The sequence below is a fragment of the Corvus hawaiiensis genome, chromosome 6 (genome assembly GCF_020740725.1).
Source record: "Corvus hawaiiensis isolate bCorHaw1 chromosome 6, bCorHaw1.pri.cur, whole genome shotgun sequence".
NCBI classification, from domain to species: Eukaryota; Metazoa; Chordata; class Aves; order Passeriformes; family Corvidae; genus Corvus; species Corvus hawaiiensis.
This window is the reverse complement of record NC_063218.1, coordinates 26,175,508-26,198,590: the sequence shown is the minus strand read 5'-3', so window position 1 is coordinate 26,198,590 and position 23,083 is coordinate 26,175,508. Positions and strand designations below refer to the sequence as shown.

The window sequence follows — 23,083 nt, the reverse complement described above, 5'->3', positions numbered from 1 at the left end:
TGCTAAATTAAGTACTAAGGCCCAAACAACAGGCCCTGAGCCAAAGTTAACCTCTAGATGAACATTCCAACCAAATGTTATATATATATTCGCTCATTAACAAAGTATTGTTATATGTATTCATTTATTGGCAAAACATTTATTTACCTTTCCGTATCTAGAAACCAGATAAGGCCACATCTGGCCTTACTAGAGGGGTATGGGGTCAGAGACAACTCCCTTGGTTCCTCCTGGAGCCCTGGTGGGGCTTTAGGGGAAAGCAAACAGAAGAATGAAATCAGAAATTATGTCAGCTTGTTTGTTTAACAGTACAAAATCTGGGCTACTGTCACAGTTAAATTGGGGGAGCCTCGTGGCCTGCAAGGTGGACACACTGCTGGAGTTCCATTACCAGGCCTGGTTCTCCAGTCCTTTGCCCCACAGTTGATGTTTTGAGGGCTTGGATGATGGTCAAGTATTAGGGTAACTGGTGATGTATCTTTCTTAAATCACTATAGGCATTCTTTCGTAGTAACAATTAGGTGCATTGCTTATCCTTGTGTAATTGTTTCCTAAGGATTATGTGCATCGCTTAGTCTATGCTTTTGTGATTCTTTGCAGTTTTGCATTATAGTAATTTACACTATTCCTTAAGTTGGTGTTGGTTTGTGTCTGTCTCTGACCCTACTCACTGGCAAAACACTAGGTGGTACTTAGGATAAGTCAAGGACTTTTCAGCGTCTCATGCTCTGCCAATGAGGAGCTCCACAAAAAACTGGGAGGGAGCATGGCCAGGACAAGTGACCAAACTGGCCAAAGGGATATTCCATACTCTAGAATATCATGCCCAGTATATAAACTGGGAGAGTTACCTGGAAGGCACATGATTGCTGTTCAGGGACAAGCTGGCTGTCGGTCAGCAGGTGGTGAGCAGTTGTGTTGTTGCGGTGGGTTGACCCTGGCTGGACACCAGGCACCCACCAAAGCTGCTCTGTTATTCCCCTCTGCATATGCACAGGGGAAATACAGAAAAAAGTTCATGAGTTAAGGATTGGGAGAGCTCACTCCTCAAATTCCACCATGGGCAAAACACACCGAACTTGGGGATATTAACTGGACTTATTACTAACAAAATCAGAGCAGGATAATGAGAAATACAATAAATCTTAAAAACACTTTCCCCCAACTCTCCCTCCTTCTTGGGCTCTACTTCCTCCCCCGCCAGCAGTGCAAGGGGACAGGAAATGAAGGCTACAGTCAGTTCATCACTCATTGTTCCTGCCACTGCTCCAGGAGAAGTCCTTCCCCTGCTCCAGTGCGGACTACCTTCCACAGGAGACAGTACTCCACAAACTTCTCTAACATGAGTCCATCCCACAGGCAACAGTTCTTCCCAAACTGCTCCTATGTAGGTCTTTTTCTATGAAGTGCAGTCCTTTAGGTACAGCCTGCTCCAACATGGGTCCACCACAGGGTCACAAGTTCTACCAGAACACCTGCTCTAGTGTGGGCTCCTCTTGCCACGGGTTTTCAGGTCCAAATTTTCCTCCCCGCTGGGGGAGGGGGTGGGAGGAGTGAGCAAGTAGCTGTGTGGCTTAGTTGCCAGCTGGGGTAAAACCGTAACACAGATTACATGTGTGCAAATCTACCAAGAACAACAGCCTAAGCACATCAAACATCCTGACTGAAAGCTGTATATCCCTTGCTATAAATATAACCAATGCAGCTGTGGAAAATCAGTTACTATAGTATTTATTCCAAGAAGCAGTTCTAATACACACTGAGATAATGAATGGATTGTATATATACAGGGAATGATTATAATATACAGATCTTACATGGTATTTACAAAATTTTTAATCCCCAATGATTCAACTGCCTGATGGTGGGAAAGAATACTGCTCTCAAATACATGCAGTTAACCGTATGCCCTTTACAAACTTTGCAAAAAGTCCAACCATTATAAAGTTCTCAGATGATAATGTACATTTACAAGACCACATTTTAAAAAGGCTAGCGTGCCTGCATTTCTAACACTTCCCATGCTCTTAAAAACAGCACAGGATTTTTCCCCTGGCATTTGCACATTAGGAGTGGCTGGCCAGAACATTGAAGAAGTGAAAAACTTCATCTTTATCCATTACTGCTACTTCAGTTGAACATTCAGTACATAATACCGGATGATAAACTTCCTCTTCTTCTTGATTTGATTGTATAGAGCCAATTTCTTTGCTGTGCTTCATTTTCTTACTTCTCTTTACCTTCTTTCTGTATTTCAGTATTTCCTCTTTGTTAACAACACAGTTCATCACAAACATTGCTCTGTACTGTGTTTTGTAAGATTCATGTCTATGGAGAAGGGAAGAAAATGCAAGTCATACCATACACAACTCTGCTTCCAAGAAATCTGTTATCACCATTGAAAATGGGATTAAAGATAGGAAGTAACATGCCAAAGGGCTGAAAGCCAAATAAATAGGAATTTTATAAACAGAAGTCACAGCTACAAAAATAATAAAAACATAGAATTGCAGCCATCTGTTGTTTTTTTTTAAGGCATTTAAAAAAAATACTGGCTGTTGCTGAAAGAAACACTCTGGAGTACAATGGTATTGGTACTGCAGAATTATGCATTGCTACATATAGCTGATAATAGGCAAAAGATCAGGAAGCTGTGAGTGCAAATGACTCAACTACTGGCACTGACATCCTAAAATGTCGTGCAAGTCTGAAATTCCTTATTTATAAATAACAACATTGACACATCACATTAGAAGACACATGTCTATAATAAAACATAAAACAAAATTTCAGCTGTCATCAGCCTTAACAACTGTATATCTGGAGTATGTAGCAAAATTCAGTGCTGTAGGCCAATTTAATGCTATGTCCCTCGGGCTGCAACTTTACAGCAGCCTAAACCAACGTAACAGTGGCTATAGAAGTCCAGTCTCAAATTCTGCTGGCTTACTGCTTGTATGACACTGTGCTGAGCTATTTCAGTTTATTAAACCCAGGAAAGACCAGTCTGACAATAAAAATAGGGAGTTTTCTGTCATCTTAGCAAACTGAAACACTTAACTATAGAACAGGGTCAAGAAGTACCAGAGCCAGCAAAGCAAAAAACAGGACCAGTACTTAGATGATTTTAGGCTGCTGTGGAATTTTATCCTCAATCACCAAAAATACTCAATAAATGACAGGTAGTTTATTCCTCATTTCAGAAGATTTCTTTCTACTTTACTCCCAGTTCTAGAGTCCTTTCCTTAGCATGGGTTAGCAGCACTAACCAGGCCTGCAATGCAGTCAGACACTGAAGACTGGCAAAACACACTGTGGAGTCTCACCTAAATACCTTCCTGGCACTTTTAAATGTAACTACACTCAAAACACTTTTAAATGTAACTGCTAAGACTCAAACCAAGTATGAATACGCTATCTTTATTTTGCTTAATCCTCCTTTAACAAGGCACTTTTAGACAAAAATAACCTGGAATAGTTTTACGCCTCTAAACATCAAGCCAAAATATATATAAGTAAGTATCTCTAAAAACCGCAATCTACCTAAAATGCCTGTTGAGTCTCCATGGTTATTATTTTTTTGAAAAATTTACCTTCTCCACTATGCTAACATTCCACCCTATTCTTCCACATCTCCACATTGCAGGTTAAACTGATCATCATTCTTACAAACCAGCATCCAACCCTAAATCTGATTCACATCTACCTGCCTTCTCTTTATTAGGGCAACCTTGCATGACGGAATTGATAAAAATCCATGATCAAATTGAATAAACTAATACTACTACTACCAAAAAAAAGACATTACAAAAAGACCCCTTATTGTTCACTGTTGTTACCTCTGGCAGTCCAGGCATAATGTTGTCATGCAAGCAGGGCAATTCAGAACAGCATCGCTATTTGGAACAGGGGCAGGTTTTGCCTGCCGCTGCTGCGGTGCTCTTCTCTGGTTACGGTACCTACCAGTTCGAGAGAGGAGGAAGGGGAGACAAAAAGTGAAATGACATGCCCTTGCTGTTGGTCATATCAATTCAACTGTCAAACCTTTCTTTGCATTAAAGTACACCAATTAATACTTGGCTCCGTCTAGACACCTTTTTCATTAACCCAAAGAACATAAATGATAAGGTGAGGGGAAAATATACCAGTATCATTTCATTTACAGAGTATTTTCATTTGGTGAGACAAATACATCTGGCATGAGCATTTGTGCCTAATAACCCTCTCCTCTAACAAGGCAGGTGTCTCAAGTGCTATCTCTGCAGGCAACATACATCATCTTATGCAATATATTTATGTGGAAAATTTTACCTCTGGTGAAACAAACATTTTTCTACTTCAACCTTCAAAAAACCCTCACTAAAGCAGCTTTGTATTGTTCCTGTTTTTTCTGAACATTCTGTGGCTTGCTAAATTCAGAGTTTTCCAAAACCGGAAATACAGTATTTATCAGAAACAGATATTAATCAGCAATCAAATTATCTTGCAATATTTTAATTCATAGCATGGTTGTTCGATGAGATCTACAGACAAAACTGGCTTACAGAATTTGGAAATCCTGATTTTAAAAGTTCTGAAGTTTTGTATAGTTTTGAAGACTCAACCTCCATTACATACACCTAAACCATTTTACAGGCTTTTAAGTTTCCTATGCTGTAAGTTATATATAAAAAATAGTTCCGCTGCATGGACTTGACAGCATTGGCTTTTTCTCTATATTTACCATTTTCATTTAAAATTTTCAGTTGATGTTAAGCATCTTACAATTCAAGTATTTATGGTTGCTTACCCTCTCCTCTGTGAATCTACCCACTCTTGGTCTCTACTGTCTTCTTCTGGGTCATACAGCAGCTCATCATTGGAAAGAATCCGGCGTTGCTGATGTTTTCTGTTTTTACGGACATCCTGTGTATCTGAAAAATTTGTGCAAGAACGTGTTACAACCATCTGACACAAATTATCAAAAGATACAATTTCCAATTTTCATTTTCCATCCTTGCAATAAATCTAAACTGAAACTTAAAGGCCTGGCTCATCGCTCCTCCAAGAGCATGACACCAAAGCATTACACAGGGATACATAATAAAACTGCAGGAACTACACTGAGATCATACAGGCTGGTAATTACCCTGCAAAATGCTGCCTTCAAAAACAGCCTCTTGACACCCCCAAGAGGATTTTACAGGATCTGAGAGAGTGAGTGGTACTATAAAGATGCCCTCCTCTCGCCTCTATCATTTACCTATTTTATCTTCATCCTCTGAATCAGAATCAAAATAAATGTCGTCATAGTATTTTGAAGTGCTGGCAGATCCAGTCAGCCCAGTACTTGAGGAAGTACCTACAAGTGAAATCAGAAGTGGTAAGAACACTCCACTAAAATGACAGGAAGTATGTAGCCCAGAACAAACCTTTACTTTCAAGTTACTCCGTCCAGAGTGCTCTGTTCTACCTGGGTCTGTTAAGTAACAGCTCTCCCAAATTATTCCCACACCCTTGTCATTCACATCACTTGTGTTACTTCATTTATAGCCATTCTCAGAGCAAAGCTGCTCCCCCTCTCTTGAAGTTGAACCTCAGGTACAGTTTGATGGAAAGTTTCTCCCAACACTCCCTTCAGACACAGAGGACACTACATTAAATATGCCTGTCTCTGCCCTACATAATACACACAAGACATCTTTACTCACATGAAAGAAGTACAGGTGTGGCACATTGTTTCACAAACTTTGATTACAATAAAATTAACTAAAAAAAGTCCCCCAAAATTTCAGGGCCACAGAAGTTCAAAAAAGACCTAGATAAACTGCCAAGCAGTCACAGTCACTTTGCAACAAAACTGCTATTTTGTGCTGTATGGATGTGGTGGTGTAAATATTGCTATGTACTCTCAACTGCACAACCAAAACGTAAAGATGATTTGGCCACTAAGACATAATTCATGATTTCATATGCAACCAGATGTTAAGCGTGATTTACCCATTTCTGGTGATTTCCATTTGCCTTCCATAGTCTTCATGGTGGTGTTCAGTTCTGCTTCCATCTCCTTTTGGAACTCATCATCACTGGAAGACTCGCTCTCCCCAGTCAGGCACTCCCGTATCAGCTTCCGCTTCTGGTCAGGAGTGCCATGTAGGAGCACATCCACCTCATCCTCTGAGCTACAAACATTTAAGTGTTACACACCTAATTATTACGAAGAGGTTAAAACGTGGACATAGTCACTTGGAGAACGAATATCTGAATTGTGTGGGGGCACTGGAAAGCATTTATTCCTACGTTTATTGGCAATGTACATATTAAAACATTTTATTAGCTTAGTGATATTAAAACTCCAGTTTAAACGCAAAGGAGCTTCAGCCGACTGCGTGCGGCCTGCCGCGATCCCCTGCAACTCTCGCTCGGCACAGGAAGCTGTGCGGTCAGGAATATACGCCGGTTGCAAGGAAATCGCCACGGCTGGTGCGAGGCCGATCCTCCTGCACTTCGCAGGCAGCCCGGGGCCGGCACCTAGGGTCGGGCGAGAGCCGCGGCACCCACGGCTTGGCACCGCCAGCGTCGCTCCGCGCCCGGGCCAGGACACGCCAGGCGGCGAGCGGGGCCCGCCGCCGCCGGCCCGAGCCCACCCCCCGGCCGGCAGCTCCAGGCACCTGCTGAGCGCTCGCTCCTCGTCGCTGGGCTCCTCCACCACGTACGGGTCGTCCTCCTCCCGCAAGCGGCTCATAGCTGCGCCGCCGCCGCCGCTCGCCCGCTGCCGCAGCCCTGCCCCTTCCGGGCGCCCCCGCGACTTCCGGCGGCCGAGCCCCGCCCCGCCCCGCCCCGCCCGGAAAAGGCGCCCCCGCCGCCAAGGGCCGGGCCAGAGCGGGCCCCGGCGGCTGCCGGGCCGCCCCGCAGCGAGCACCGGGCAGGCGGGTCTTCTCCCTTTTCTCCTTGGAGCTGCAAGTCCTCGGGTCACGTTTTAAGCACTTTTTTCCAGAGTTACAGAGTTAGAGCTTTAAGAGACACACCCAATACCAAGAGGCTTGGAAAAAATTTAATGATTTAGTAACACTCAACAGCGAGGACTAATCTAAAAACTGTTCCCACATCCTACTTAAAATATTTACAATATTGTTAACTATATATACATTGTCATCTTTGTCCCTTATAGTCTATTTATAGATGAGTTCCTTAGGAATTATACCTGTTACATCTGAAGATGAACAGCACAGTTTTGTAGTAGGGATTGCTGGGAATACTCTCTGTACTAGGTAAGTTGCCAAGAGCCACTGGGCACTGGTCATGGAAGCCTGAGGTGATGAGTACACAAATAAACGCACAATGCAAAGTTCTCTGCCTTTGCAGTGTTTTAATGTGCAAGGCAGCAGGGTAAGTATACTATACTGCAATGCACCCTATTTGAGGAAAACGAAACAAACCACGCACCTGTGTGTGGCAGTACAGGGCATCTGTAATCACAGAGACATTGACTTACACTGATCTGCATTTCCAACCATACCATTCACCCAAAATTCGATGCTCCACTGAAGGCCTACAAACACACACAAAGCAGCAATCCCACTGTGAAGAGCGATTCATCAAGTCAAGCCTAATTTTATGACATCCTGAAATTACACAACATAACAGCACCTCTGAAAAAGGTTCATGGTTCAAGTAAGAGAGACCCATCATTACAACTAATGATATTGGATTCACAGCTCTATGTCTTAAGTCCAGTTAGCAGAATGAGACTCTTTTCACACATTCCTTTATAGGGGATACCTTCATTTTTTTCCTGAAGCAAAATGTTTTATCTGTATCACAGTGGGGCAGTATTACTTTTCACTGATACTTTATGCACCTTCTGAACTCCCTTCTGCTACTGTTTCCCCTTTCCGGGAAGAAATCCAAGAGGTTCTCTCAAATGTATTTCTGCCAAAGAAATTGCAGAGTCAGCCACTAAGCTCGAAACAATTTAGGTACACTGGACTGGAAAGTCACAGAGAAACAGATAAAACCTGAGAATGCAAGTGAAAAAGTACTGGGCAAGTAGTGTCAGACCAATCCAATACTTAGTCAAAGGTTTTTACATGGTGAATCCAGAAAAAAACAAATTAATCTAATTTACTAGAAAGTACTAAGCTTACAGATGTGTATATAATACAGTGTCTTCATGATTTTAGAAAAATCACTGATTTCATGGTTTATTTTACAATAATTTGATTAGTCTACAAGTTAAGGCAAACATACTAATGCATCTGCTTTTCTTTTTAAATCATAGTTATAAAGGTTACACAAAGTTCTCCAAAATTTCTAAGAAATGTTCACAATTCAAAAAAAGATAAGTTTTTTGATATAAGTACATGGAAAAAAACTAAGACAGTGTATACAATGTCATTATAGTAACAATATTCAAATATCTAATGGTAATATTTAGGCCATTTGAACAATGTGCTTCAAATGGTGAACTTCAGAAATTACTTACAAAGGTAAATAAGATTGCAGCCGTATCATAATATTTGTAACATGAACATTATTATATTGGCTATTTTCACAAAACCCGAGCATTTGGTTTCTGAACAATGAAAGCATATAATGATTAAATAAACATGAATATGTATGTATAACAAGTATGCCGTTCGTATAGTCTGGAGCTACTTTCAGATGTTTAATTCTTTTGAAAGAAGAAGCTTGCTTATGTGCACTTTGTCAAATGTTTTCTCCAGGGAACTGTAAATGCCTATTTAAAGTCATGAAAACAAAATCCAGAGGAGGGCAGCCCTTGTTAGTGGGAGGACGGAACGTAGCTTATGTGTCACCATTTAACACTGCCAGGCAGCTCTGCAGAAGTTGTAAGTTACCCTGTAAAAATAAAGAAAAATATCACCACATTTGTCTTCTTTCTTTTATGCTTGTAACAGAACAATGTTTTTTAAATAGCAATGACACTACTAAAAAAGAACAGACAGGATTTAAGCTTATGGGAAAATATATCGTGTCATGGAAATTAACAGAGCCAATTTGAGATTCAAAAATAAGCACTTAATGCCTTTCATGTTTCTTCCTAGAGGTCTAGTCTGGCCACAAAAACTATTCACTGCAGAGCACCCTCAGCAATGGAATTCACAGTTGCAAAGTTAAATTTTTTTTATATAGAAGTACCATTACTCTGTCTCTAGAATGAGACTCCAAAAGCTTAAGTATTCATGTGTTTCACTGAATACTGTATTCATTGACAAGTATTAAACAATTTATAGCACTCAGGATCTCCTCGCGTATAGCAGCCATCAGAGCTGACAGCTTTGTTCAAGGAGGAGGCCTTGTCAGAAAGACAGCAGAGTGATTTACATGCTTAGCCAGGTGATTTAGCCATCAAAGTTGAGTTTAGTCATTAGAAGTGATTATCAGAACATTAACTCAACTCTAAGCCAAGCTCTGGCCTTCTTTCCAAACACGGTTTTTAATCTTATTTAAAGCATTCTGACTCTACCATAGAAATAGACAGACTGATTTTCAGGTATCTGAATGAATCTACAGAACTGATACCCTTGTGAATTTAGCAAATGTGACTACCAAGCCAGAATTTACTTTGCAGGAAAAAAAAACTACCACAAAAAACCAAAACGACCCAGTATTCGTATGTGCATTCATTTATGTTTCCATCACTTAAAACTACTAGCTATTCACTATGAAATACCTGTACTAGATTTGTTCCCAAATCTGAAATCTCTATGTAAGAAAAAAATGTTGGGCTGTTGACAGTGTTAAGAGTAATTCATATCAGGTTCAGATAAAATGCAGGAACAAAGCAGTCTGAATGCCCAGTTATGAACACAGAAGGAACTGCTGACTTCTAAAAACATTTTTGCATCAAAAAGGAAACATATAAAGAAAACTTCAGACACACCAAAGCATGTGCTTTGCATGCCTTTCATAAACAGTCCACAGAAGTCCTTAAGAATTTGTAATTTTTTCAGTTAGAAGCACTCCAAGTGACCTGAGCTAGATAAGCAGGACATTCATCCCTCAGCTCCAAAAGGTAAATCATAATTCTATGCCCCATTTGGGTTCTTATAATCCAGATTAAGCAATTAACTGATTTAAAGGTTTGAAAGCAGATTCCCAGTTAGGCCTACTAAATCCTTCTCAGTCTTATCCAGAAGGCAGCAATTTCAGTAACAACTTCAGCAGCTTTTTTGTCTTTTCATGTCTATTATGGCAGAGGACAGTCACAAGCTATTTTTTAGAAGGCTTGTAATTCGGTGACATTAGTAAGTTCTATATAAAAGCAATGGGGACTTGGTGGCCCATCTTTGTGGTATACAGGACTCATAAATCTAAGGTCTCTGTTACTGAAAAGCTGATTATTGACTGTAATGAACTAATGAATTGAAAAGAATACTTCAGTCTGAAGTCTTCAGTCTTCAAATGGAATACTTCAATCTGACTTCTATACTTATGGACTGCACAAGTTACCTATAACTGAAGTGTGACAATACTCATTTGGCCATCTTATTACAGAAGCATGAAGTATATTTGTAATTTATAGGCCATTATGTAGCACTCTCAAAAAAAAAAAAAAAAAAAAAAAAAAAAATGCTACCAAGACATCTGTGCTGGTTTCGCCTGTGGTAGAGTTAATTTTCTTCTCAGTGGCTAATAGGGGATGTGTTTTGGATTTGTGCTGAAAATGGTGTTGATAATATAGAGGTGATGTCGTTATTACCAAGCAGCTCTTACTCTGCCTTTTCTGCTCCTTGTACTGGCACACTGGAAAAGTGGCTGGGGGTGCATGGGAGGGGGCACAGCTAGGACAGCTGATCCCCAGTGATCAAAGCGATATTCCAGACCATATGACATCACGCTTGGTATATAAGGTGGGGGAAATAAGAAGGAAGAGGGAGGCATTCAGAGTGTTGTCTTCTCAAGTCACTGTTCCACATAATGGAGCCCTGCTCTCCTGGAGATGGCTAAACAACTTGCCTTGCCTATGGGAAGCACTGAATAAAGTCCTTGCTTAGCTTTGCTTGTGTGCACGGTTTTTCCTTTCCCTGTCAAACTGTCTTTAACTCAACCCACAAGTTTTCTCACTTTTCTGATTTTTAGTTGCCAGCTGAGGTTAAACCACCACAACATCCTTTACACCTCAGTCATTTCCACACTAAGCCAGCCAGTCTACTAAACTTTTCCAAATAAGCACGTAATTCATTTTCATTAGATCAGATTTACAAAATTCACAAGAACCACCTTATTTAAATTATAATAAATCAAGGACAATAGAAGCTGTGAGCCATTACTCTTTGTGGCTGCAGTATCTGACATACTTACATCAGCACAGCTTGAGAAAGTCCTATACCTTCAGATTCAGAAAAGTGTTTCTTGCCAGCTCACACTCCTAAGCTGTAGATACTAAAATTATTGGCAGAACCACAGTGACAGAAACATCCTTTTCAGGAAAGAAAGAATTACTGACAAAACATTTCATCAAATCCCTTAGCACTGCATTTTGCTTACTTCCTTGTTCTGTCACTTCCAGACATCTGTTGCTAGTAACACAAGAAATTCTTTTTCCAAAAAACCCATAGAGGCAAGAGTGTACATCTTAATATTTGTGGAAAATATATGTTTCTTTTTATTTATATGAAGAAAGTGGCTATCTTACTCAGTTACAATTCATATGTCAAAAGATTCTAAAGTACAGCCAAGGCTATGAGTGCTCTAAGTATATGATTATAACCTTAGCAGTTTCACCAGCTATCAAACCTCCCTTCTTGAACATGAAGTCCAACACAGGAATACCTCAAAATCCAACCATTTAAAATACTGAACAATACACCAAATGCAGCTTTTGCACCAAAATGGTCAAACACTTATTCAGGTCTTCCATTAGTTACAGCTGCATGAAGTCATGAAGAAACACAAAAGCTAGTAAAACAGAAGCTAAAGCATTACCTAGGGAGATAAACAGCCAGAATGGCCATAGAAAAAGAAACATCAGTATGTTTAGTGTAGGTCAGAGACCAATGACAATCTAAAGCTTCCGTTTGGCAGCTATTCTAAATAAATCTAGGGTACATGCTGCTGCTAAGAAGGCAGCTCTCTTTTACTGCCAGACCCTCCCAGCCAAAACTGTGTGTTTTGATACAAGGGATGTCGTGAAAACAAGACAAAGTAAAGCTTAGGAAAACCCAGAGCAACTTTAAGCTTCTTTGTACTATGCAGCTGCACACATAATTGTGCCAACGTAAGGGAAAGGAAGAATCATGCATCATCATCCTTCCTGGCAACAGTCTGCCCTTTCATCAACTTAAACTCAACCCACAGTCGGATTTTTAGCTTTTCCAAAAGTCTTGAGTTGCAAACCAAAAGGTTAAGAGGATAGTAGCAATGCTTCCAAGAAGTATTTTATAGGGAAGTAGTATAAATGTAACTGGGCAGAGAGGGTTTACTTAGGATTTGTATATACAGTGTCCCTGATTTACTCGAAGTTTATTTCCCTATTGCCCTCGAGTCTTCTAGAGCTACAGGCAGGTATAGCTCACAAAATGTGAGCTGCGCCTCAGAACCTTCTCTCAATTCTTTGGTTACTCTGACTTCTGTGCAGCCACCTCTGTATTTTGGGATTTGTGTTTTTCTTTCCACACAGAGCAAGTAACTTCAAACAGCAAGTCAAGCAGCAGCCTTCACTGTGTCTGAATTCCTCCAAAAGACAGCCTCTCAAGTGAGTTTCCAGCACCCAATGCTACATCATATTTCACCTCCATGTTTTTTGTGTGAGGCAGCTCCAAGTCCAGAAGACACATGGCTGTGGGGTATGCCCAGCCCCTGCCCTGGTGGGATCTCTGCTGAGATAAGAGATTTCGCAATCGCCCAGCAGGACTCCCTGGAAAGGCAACCACTTCTATGGTCACGGCAAGAAAAGACAGACCCACAATCCTTTGGGAGACACTATGCAGATCATTCGTAACCCATTGGTCTGTACCCATCCCAGACCCTCTGTAATCCATTGGTCCCCTACCGATCCCCTGTATCCCTATAAAAGCAAGCTCCCTGGGGCCCCTCCCAGAGAGGGTTCCCATCCCTGGCTCTCCCCTTCGCCGGAGGGGACCCACAATAAAGCTACCACCGTGCGGAACCAGCCACACGAACCTTCTCGTGTCTCTCTCTGGTCTGGTCTGGCCTGGAGGCTGCCCTGCAGAGCTGAGCTGGAATCACGAGCTGATATCACTAAAGAGCTGACAGTCTCTGCAAGGGCCCTCCTGCCAGCAGCTGAGGGAAGACACTGGACCTCGGGAAGGCGATTCCTTTCGGGACCATCTCCCCGGACCGGTCACCTCTTCCTGGGACAGAGCCGCTGACGCCCTCCACCAGCTGTAATACATGGCTAGACTGATTCAGAGAGAGATCCATCTGCATGGCATCTAGTGTGGAGGCACTCATTACAGAAAAAGAAAACCCACAATAGAAGACTTCTAGTAAAAGCCTGCAGCAGTGGGTTTCCATTGTCCCCAGACCTCTTCCGCACTTAGCATTTTTGCCAGAAGCAAACACTTAGACTTAGGTAACAGGTCATGTTGCAAAGTTTGTCAGGCACTGTGCTCCACACACGACTGACCAAGCAATTGCCATTTTGCTGCTACTAAAACTTCACATGCCTGCCTCCAGCAGGTGCAAAAGCACAGAGACAGGGACTGCCACAGCATCAGGCAAAGTATTTTGCCCAGAACCTAGAAGCAGGGGGCTTTCGATCTGATGTAATTAAGTGACTGCCTACATGAAAAACATAGCTTTCTTTTTTGCTTCTACTAGTCCTCCTCTGACTGTACTCCAAGAAGAATTAGGTGTCTAGAAACAGCCCAGCTTAGCCCAGTCAAAAACAGGGCTACCTAGTCCTTGAAATGGAAGCATTGTTCATGATTTCATTTCATTCATATTCCCCTAATATTGGTCTTCCCACATCAGGGCACAATATTACATCAAAAAAACCCCAACAAACAAGTCTTTTAATATCTTCTTTCTTCCTTTTATGGAACTAACTCAGAAAGTGTCCACCAAACCATTTCATCCTTCAATATTCTGTACAGACTAATGAAAACCTATCCATAAGGCTCTCTTCAAATACCTTAGTTACAGCACTAATAAGAACATTCCCCATTATATAATGTTGAAAAATGCAATCTACTGTACTTGTAAATTCTGTAATAATCTAACTCAGAATTCACAGAAAGAAAAACACAGTAACCAAACTGATCCACCTGTAGTAGCTTAGCTTATTTTAAATATGAAAGAGTGGCATTGAGAAAACAGAACTTTCAAACCTAGTGAGAAACAAAACATCCTTTTATTCAACAGGTTACAGTATTTGTTAACATTTCAAGATTTGTCACTCTTAGTCAAAATGACCTTTGATTATTGTAAAGCTTTAAAGATTCAAAACTGCCTAGTGAATGTTGTTGCTCCATGATGAAGTAGGTGAAAAGGGTCAGCAAAAACAATTCATCTTCAAAAACAGAACTACAATTTAAAGCTTCTATTACAGCTTTATGGACTCCTTGTTAGCAAATTTACTAAGACAAGGTAAGTCACAGACAGACTGTCCAAAGAAATGCATGTTAAACACAAGCTGTGACAACAAACTCAAGCTAAAAAACTAAAGCAGTTCCAGGTACACTGAGGACATAGGAAGTACATATCAAGTTGAAAGCTACAGAAATTAGGCATCTTCCACCTGCATTCCACACTTACTAGTTGTCAAAATTCAAGAGAATATTACTCCAAGATTGTGACTTGTATAGTTAAAATAAGTGATTCTTTAAGGATACTTTAGAAGACAGAGACATTGTCTAAGAATTCCACTTCAAGCCATGTGGAGACTTCAGCAAGGGTTAGTTACAAGAGATGATGAAGAGTCCATGACTGAAGCAGGACAGAAGCAGTGTGGATTCATTCCCTTACTAAAGCACAACATGGCAAATCAATAAGAACTGTTGCAAGAAAGACTGTTAGGACTATTTAAAGTAAGGACTGTTCATCTTAAAAAGGAGTCATGCGTTCCATACATTGCTGATTGCTTTACCAGTAATATATAAATATTTCATTAAGCTGAACTTATACCTACAAAGATTTAAAAAAAAAGTCCCCCCAAAAAACCTTTTTTACAGTGCATTAGTTTTACAAGCAATAGGTTTAGGGGAATGAAGAATGACACCATCAACACTACTGAAAAGAGTGTAAAGCAGCAATATACCTCTTAACAAGTCCTTTCAACAGATATATTCTGAGTTAATTCACAGCTTCCTAACCAATCCAGTTTCAGATCTGAAGAGAAATGCTAAAGAACTGATTTTTAAAAGAAAACTGCCTCCAGGTATAAGACTGTTCAAATAAGAGAGTGTTGTACTTGTCCATGAAATCAAATACATTGTGAAATTTAAGGACAGTACAGGCCCCTTAAAAGTTCTTTTCCTACAAAAATTTATTTTCCTGGAAAGGCTATCTGCACCATGCCTCTTTTGTTAATGGTTTAGAGTTTAAAGGCAAAAAGGTTCAAAAACATACTCATCATACCAGACAGGCCAGTGTGATCTCATGCTTAATATCCTATACATCAAGTCCCAAAATCTGGATAACAGGAGAAACCACTTCCTAAGTGAAATGGTGAGATGAAATTTTAAAAATAGGCAAGTTTTCAAACTCTGCAGATGTAAATATCAAACAGCCAAATAAACATAAAACTGAAGGCAAAATTTTCTTCCAGGATATGTGCTTTCCAAAGGCACCTCAAGCATACCCATCTCTCAGAGAGACACTCCACTTGTACTTTTTTGTCTTCTCTGTTATTAAAGAAAGTTCACCTTTCTGAACAATGCTTAACTTAAAATTCCCCTTCCTGAATGTGAAGTATCATACAACAAATGTAGCCATTCTGGTTAATCAAGCATATAATATTCAAAATCACTTGAAATATAGGCCAAAAAGGATCATAATTACCTTAGCATGCTTTAATTCCAGTTCTGCTAGTTCCACCAGATTTTTTCTGAAGGCTGCAACTCTTCTTGTCTTGAAGTCTATCAGTTCTATAGAAAATAGAAACGGACTCAATAACAGTATCCCTGCTAGTGACCTCAGTGATTAACAGACATTCCTTCAGGATGGAAGAGGTAAAGGGTGAGAGAAGGAAAAAAGAAAAATCTTGAGTTTAATCTCAGCACATTCTGGGCTCAAAAATGCTGCTACACGGTTGGAAGAAAGCAAACCATCACTGCAGTACCTCACCTCTAGGAACCTTTTGAGGACAAAAAGCTTTTTTGAAAAAAGACTGCCACATGAATGCTTTTAACATTTATTTCTCTTATTCCATCTGCACTGTTCTTTCAAGGGTGATAAATGGAAGTCTTTAAGGAATATACTAAAGTTAAAACTAGGAAGAACAACAGTGTGCTTTCTGCATATACCTTTGTGGCTAACAGGATCACTCATTCTCCACTGTCTCATTTACAGGAATCATTAACCAGATTTACAGCCTCAAACAACTCTTCAGTGATAAAAACGAAAGAGCATGGTGTTTAAACCTTGAACAGATCTGCCACAAATCGTGAGTCAGATAACTACTAACTCACTGAAGTATTAACCTAAAAAAGACAGTAAGTTTCCAGAAGAAAAGTAACATGTAAATAAGGTTCCTTTTCTCTATTAACTCTGTAATTCAGTGAAATCTCATTTCATTATTTCTCCCTTCTCTAATGTAGTATCATATCTGAGACAGACTGGTGCCGTCACAGAAGAAAGCATAAAACCAAAAGGGGAATTTTAACAACACTTTAAAGTATTTGTTTGCTATTACTGCTAGCAGTTACCATTTTGTATCCCAGCTTATGTATGTGAAAAAAAAGCTTAACAAGTAATTTGCACTTAGACTTTGCTCTGCCTATCAGAGCTATGAGGAGCCAAAGAAAAATATAATTTGAACGTTCTAAAATAAGCAAATAATCATTAAAAGATAATATTCCTGCTTAGGAAACAGTATAAAAACCTATTTTCATTAATTACATTAATTCTCATTAAGAACATACTAAAATATGTTAAATTAAAAGTAGTAACATAGGATCAAGGACCACCCAAATACCTTGTTTTGCCGATTCAGAAATTTTCTCAAATTTCTGACAGCATATTTGCTGAGTAGTTTCAGCTTGCAGCACATCTTTATTTTTTGCTCTTGCTTTATCCAATGCCTTATTAGCATTTTCATAATCCACTAGTGACCTAGATCTTCTATATAGGAGATCCTATTAAAAAAACAAAGGTTATATGGAGTTTATAAGACTCTACCCAAGGATTTTACTATATTCCATACAATTAAAAAATCAAATTAATATTAGTCCTTCTTGCTGTATTTCAGTTCTTACTAAATTATTTGCATTCACTTTACTTCATTCTGCAAGTCACAGGAATGTCTATACTAGATCAGATCCACAACGTAATACTGTCTGGTCTCCATCTTGTCTGACAGAGGCTAGCAACAGACGGCTTAGATCAAACTCCAGAAAGCCAAAGAAGGCAAATCATGGGAAATTTCACAGCTTCTTAGATTAGAAACAAACTACATTTACATTATGCATTTGAAATACACACAGAGCCCAAGAAACAGTAGTAACATTTTTGGTGCAACAGTTTGTGATCTTACTACAGACATTTTCTGTCAAATGCTTGCTCATTCTGTGACGTTATTTAATCATGTCACATCAAACAACAGTAAGAATGAAATTTTCTGTAAGCACAGAATATCAAATTCAGCCCATGCGTTTTTGTATCAGCACTAGTAGATTATATGGAATACCCAATTTTAATACTTTAAAAAAAGCAGAACTGCTTGCAATTACAAGCACCGAACACACTGCAAACACACAACAGCCCTTCCACTGTGTTTCATTACTGCATGATTTGGCCTTGACAAGTGGCTCACTCAGTTCCACACAGTCAGTCCCACATCAGCAACTGCTTTGTTACTCCTTATATGCACCAGAGACAGGTTCTACAGCTAAGGAAGAAATTGCAGGCTAGGGGTGGCAGCATTTTAATCTATCTATATTGTGAGTTGATGATCTCTTACCACTTTCTCTCTCACTCTTTTTTTTTACGTTAAAAAAACACAGTGTAAAAGAAACACTGAACAAAAACCTATAAATTCACCTTAGCAGCTTGAGATTCCCTAAGGTAGTATTTCAGAAGATCAGAAAGTTTAAGATCTTCATCAGCAGATACCCGAGCCTCTATTTTCTGGAAAAACAAAACAAAACACCACCACCAAGCAAAAAAAACAGTAAGCAAAAGGATCAACTTAAAACATCCAAACTTTGGATATTCTTTTGTATATACAAATTCAATGTAAAATATACAGTACATGACAGATAGTCTTTTTCAAAAACTAAGATCAGGCATTAATGACAGGATACTTAAAAGATGCAAAATGAGAAGCAATATTAGGATTTTGTATTAAAATGTAAGCAATAAGCTACTCTCCGAGCAGTAATTGACAACTGGCTTTCTACATTAAACACTGCTTTTTTCCCAATAGCAATTATATTTATCATATGCTAGAAAAAATGCAGAGAAACAAATTTATATTAACAGTTGCACAAGTAGTTTTATGTTGTTGTTGAAATCAAAGGAAAACAAATTTTTAAGGCACCTTTGCAGACTAATTGTGTAACTGCATGCACTAAATGGTTTAAAAAACCAATAAACTAATTTGCTTGTATTTGAAACAGATTAGAAATAGAGTCTGCAAGCGCATTATTTAAACCCTAATTTTAAAAAAAATAATTTCTAAAATGCAACATTTTGAGTCGAAGCAAGTAATTCTGTTAATTTTCTTTCAAGTATGTATTTGTGCAGATACAATTGTCAGTTTAGGGAATACACACATTTTTCATTTGAAAGTTTTCCTGATACATGGCCCACATCTCCTCTCTACCAAACCAAACAAGTAAGGCAAAAGAAGAGATATTTGAAAAACTGATTAGAAGCATAAGCAATTCTACTTCTGAGTCAAATAATTGCAGAAACCGATCTTGGCTCCAGAAAAAAAGCAGCATGGCCACCATTTTTTTGGATAAAGGATTACATTTCTTCATTTCTTTTATCCATAACATGTTCTGTGATTCCCAGTAACAAGTATGGAAGATCTCTATGCATTTTAGAGGAACAGCAGCTTTACAAGGGTATTACAGGGGACTGCCTAGAAATGTTTAGTCAACCGAAGAGTCCTAAGGTTCAATCATTTTACAAAACACATGACTGAAATCTTACGTTTTCTCATTCCATACTACACATTGCTTAAACGCTCCATCTAGAAGCTCACATATTAATCCACATATTAATGCCTTGTTGGCACATGAGGTCTGTTTCATAGTACATACCCTTGTTTTGTCAAATAACTCTGACACCTTCAGAAAAAACCTGTGCAAAGGAAACAGCTCATATTACAACATTGTTTTAAACAGTCTAATTACTTTCTAGAACTCACACTATAGTCTGCATCTGGCAATAAAGACTGCAAAGGCACTTCTTAGGATTATAATCCAAAAACTCAGAGAACATACTAGTTTGAAACTTCAAACATGTGGGAACTGTGCAATGTAAGAAAGGCAAATGACAAACAAAGCATAACTGATGGATATTTTAAAGTAAAGAATAATTGCTCAGCTCCTCAAGGATTCTTTATTCTTCTGTGAATTAAACCCCAAACACCAGCACCCTGGTCAATGGTCTTACACTATTATCAAGTGTGCTTTACGTAAATTTGAATGTACTTTTCTTCACCCAGTAAACATGACGTATGTCCTACTTGGAATTCAGGGATGCTGAGCAACAGTGTCGCAACATCTCCATTGCAGAAGACAATACAAGGCTTCAGTCTTACAGCAGACTGAATTACAATCAAATTATACTATTTTGACAGAAGACAGATGTGATTTCTGACAGACCCTAACGGACTACAACAAATATCCATACTATTATCAAAGTATCTGGTATATAAGCTGTCACCACATTTGGATGTATATCACTGTAATTCAGGTAAATTAATAAGTTAACTTTCACATTCATGTCCTACCTGTCGTCACACGGACACCAACATCACACAAATGAACTATGTGTGTATGTTGATAACCACTGACATCTTTAAGCTAGTTAACTAAGTTTTATTTTCAGATACACCAGACTTCATCTTCAAGCAAATCTGAAAGATTAAAGGACAAACATCTGTACATAGAGACCCCCTGCTATTTTCAAAGTTCTGGGGATCTCAGCAGATTGCTTTATTTTCTTAAGGGCAGTAAAGTTGCCAGAACAGCACAACTATTCTTCAAGATGTTGGTACACTTAAAAAAATGCATATACTCCAACTGAGACCTGCACTTGCTGCACATGTAAAAAGCATTTGTAACATTTAAAAAAAATGGTGAACAGTTGTGTTTTTTTCTTATTCAATGAGGACTTTTCCATCTCATCTGTGTAATTTTCTACAGACTGTAGAAAACAGCATTTTTTTACAGACAAATATTAAAGCGGAAGTACTAAGTGCAGCCTGCTAAAGAAAGGAAATACTAGAGAAGCAAATATCTTAATGTGATACAGCTATAAGAAATTCTGGTTTTCTCCTAACAAGAGCTACCAATCTCAGCAGGTCACCATGAAGACTGCTACATAGCAAATTATCCCACAGGTTATTAACAATATCTTACTTGCATATGTCTGTGGAGTCCTGCGTTCCTAATGCATATAATGAAGAACCAATTCTATTATAGTCATCCGCCACATCTAGAAAAACAAACAAGCACTTGTTTTACTATCTCATTCCTCTTCTTTCTTTTATTCAAGAGCTTTAAGTATTAAATCAATGAATGATGAAAACAAACAGATCCAAGCAATGAACAGGAAAATACATTTGCTTGTTATTTCTGAAGTTTATATGCCTTTAAGCAGATTTTTTTTTTTTTGATAACACAACCTTGAGAGATTGAGTGGGTCAATTTCCACACAATTCATTACTCCACACGTCATCAGTGCAGCTGGTTATAGTGAAGAATGGTATTAGGAAGCTATTAATCTCCCCTTCTATTCCTCCCATTTCAACATAAAAACAGATTTGCTGCTGGAAATAGTAAGTCAGTGTATTTTCAAGCCCTGCACCTCTCTGTTGATCATGTTATCCATAAACTACAGATTGCCCATTTCCAAAACAGGTTTCCCAGGTCATTGTTCTACTCCTCTAGCCAGAATTTCCAAAGGTGCCATTTGTCCCAATTCACAGTTTGGTAAAAGTTGTCAATAAACATCCTATGTGATTCAAGCCTGGAAACCAATGAAGCTTTGTCATGAGTTTGATCAATCCTTTCCCATCAGATCCTCTACAACCTCATTTCAAAGTATTTTCTTGGTTCTACAACCAATGTAAAAGCCATTCTCACTCTGTAAATAAATCTTGGCACTTCATTACTATGAAGGAAGTTCAGTTCTCATTTTAGGAAAGCAACCAAAAACACCAGAAACCACTTCAGGTGGGTACTGAATGCAGACACAGGGCCCCTTAGTAATTCACTGAGCCATAACTGACTCTTTCCATCTCCTACCATAGATACTAAAACTACAGAAGACTCAGTCTTCATACAACAGCAAGAGAAGCATCTGAAGAACTCAGAAAATCCTTGGTTTAATGTCTCATTCAAACTCCACTTTAGAGATCTTATCAATGGAGATTCATAAAACGTTTGTGACCTGGTCTTGTGCAAACTGTATTACTTTAGACAGCAAAGACAATATCTGTAAATAAGACCCAAACTTTGAAGAAGCAGACAGAATCTGGAAAATCAATTTTGATTTATCTAGGCACAAAAACTTATAATCAAGGGCAATATAGGTAATTTTTTCTGAGCTTCTCAAAACACAGTAATCCTAAATCAAACACAACAGTCCTAACCCCAAAGGTTTTTCATTTTCTCAAATAAATGAACTGCACTTGGGAAGACCATCTAGAGCTTTCAGAAATCACATTATCTAGCACTGAGCTCACAAAGACAAATCAACACGCAAGTGGAAAATCTTGTCTCAGTATGAAAAGGGGTCCTGCAAACCAGGCTACTGAATGTACACATTCCAGCCTCCAATCTAAACAACTAAAAAATGGAAATCTAGTCTAGAACAATGGCCCAAACAGGAGTTTGCTACAAGCAAAAGTACTTAGTTAGCAAGGTAACGCAATGCCCAGTGTGCCAAGAGATTGCATTTGGTGGAATCAACCACATCCAGTCAATAACAACTTCTCTAGGTGTAAAATCACATGTACTGCCATACTACCCACCTCTACACATAAATGACTAAGTCAGACTTCAACAGAATATTAATACTTAAAGTGTACTTCTTTTCAAGCAGACAGCATGAAGAATCAAGGTATCCTCAGTGTTGCACCAGGCTGTTCTTACTCCATATAGTCTACTGCAGCAAAGCCTAAACTTAGAAAGTCAGATTGAACTTCTTTAGACTCTGAAGGCTACTCTTGGAGAAATGAATTCACTTTTCACATGCAAAAAGAAAACTAAAAATTACTTCTCCTCATGAACAACTTCTGTACACTTTAACCACTACTATTTTCACCCTGGAAAAAACCTCACTTTTATGTGATCTCGTCATTTTATCAGATTTGGCAGAGGCATCTTTGACTCGATTGTGATATTCTACAAGGAATGTTCTCTCATGTTCAAAGAAGTCATCCACATCCTACAAAAAAAAGAGAACAATTGAAAAAACAGGATTTCACTCACTCTCTACAGAGCAATTGCAGAGTAAATTTGTACATTTCACTGTTGCTGTGACAGGAAATGCAGCTACTTTTATTGTCTAAAACACCATTTATGTAAACTGATTTCTTCTCCACTTATATAATGATCTTAAGTTCTATTAAGAATTTAGTAAGAACTAAGAATTTGCAACAAGCATTCTAAAGGTCTATGTTACTAAACATGAAGGAACATCAAAGGGTCACCAAGGGTGACAGAAATAGAATACACGTCAAGTACTTAATTTAAAAAAGCATCTACCTAGAAAA

General features: G+C 38.9%; 2 protein-coding genes across 4 annotated transcripts in view; both read right to left on the bottom strand.

Annotated features, from left to right (window-relative positions):
* Positions 1 to 1,715: 1,715 nt before the first annotated feature.
* On the bottom strand, positions 1,716 to 6,780 carry LOC125327541 (E2F associated phosphoprotein). 2 transcript variants are annotated; one of them, XM_048307133.1, is made up of 6 exons: positions 6,651 to 6,778; positions 5,980 to 6,161; positions 5,243 to 5,341; positions 4,790 to 4,913; positions 3,840 to 3,959; positions 1,716 to 2,328 (listed from the first exon to the last, which is right to left on the bottom strand). In XM_048307133.1, exons 1-6 carry the CDS (start codon positions 6,722 to 6,724, stop codon positions 2,067 to 2,069), a joined length of 861 nt encoding a protein of 286 aa, XP_048163090.1. In that variant the 5' UTR covers positions 6,725 to 6,778; the 3' UTR covers positions 1,716 to 2,066. The 2 variants fall into 2 exon arrangements, with proteins under 2 accessions (XP_048163090.1, XP_048163092.1); XM_048307135.1 differs by lacking the exon at positions 5,243 to 5,341 and having other exon boundaries at positions 6,651 to 6,780.
* A 233-nt stretch (positions 6,781 to 7,013) lies between these two features.
* Positions 7,014 to 23,083, bottom strand: part of SNX6 (sorting nexin 6) — a 29,830-nt gene continuing 13,760 nt past the window's right edge. Inside the window, exons 8-15 of one of the 2 annotated variants that reach the window (XM_048307414.1) lie at positions 22,650 to 22,755; positions 20,724 to 20,799; positions 19,398 to 19,437; positions 18,169 to 18,255; positions 17,105 to 17,264; positions 15,970 to 16,055; positions 15,547 to 15,624; positions 7,014 to 8,841 (exon numbers count right to left, since the gene is read on the bottom strand). In XM_048307414.1, the coding sequence (XP_048163371.1) occupies positions 15,580 to 15,624; positions 15,970 to 16,055; positions 17,105 to 17,264; positions 18,169 to 18,255; positions 19,398 to 19,437; positions 20,724 to 20,799; positions 22,650 to 22,755 (600 nt within the window). In that variant the 3' untranslated portion in view covers positions 7,014 to 8,841; positions 15,547 to 15,579. The remainder of the gene's footprint in view (positions 8,842 to 15,546; positions 15,625 to 15,969; positions 16,056 to 17,104; positions 17,265 to 18,168; positions 18,256 to 19,397; positions 19,438 to 20,723; positions 20,800 to 22,649; positions 22,756 to 23,083) is intronic. The other variant, XM_048307413.1, reaches the window with a different exon arrangement.

Bases quoted from the DNA above. Each gene is read 5' to 3' on its own strand.
- LOC125327541 (XM_048307133.1), bottom strand. From the start codon at position 6,724: ATGAGCCGCTTGCGGGAGGAGGACGACCCGTACGTGGTGGAGGAGCCC. The intron at 3,960-4,789 runs GTAAGCAACCAT...TCGAACTGGTAG, and splicing joins GTAGATTCACAGAGGAGAGG to GTACCGTAACCAGAGAAGAG. The intron at 2,329-3,839 runs GTAACAACAGTG...CCTTCTCCATAG, and splicing joins TTATGCCTGGACTGCCAGAG to ACATGAATCTTACAAAACAC.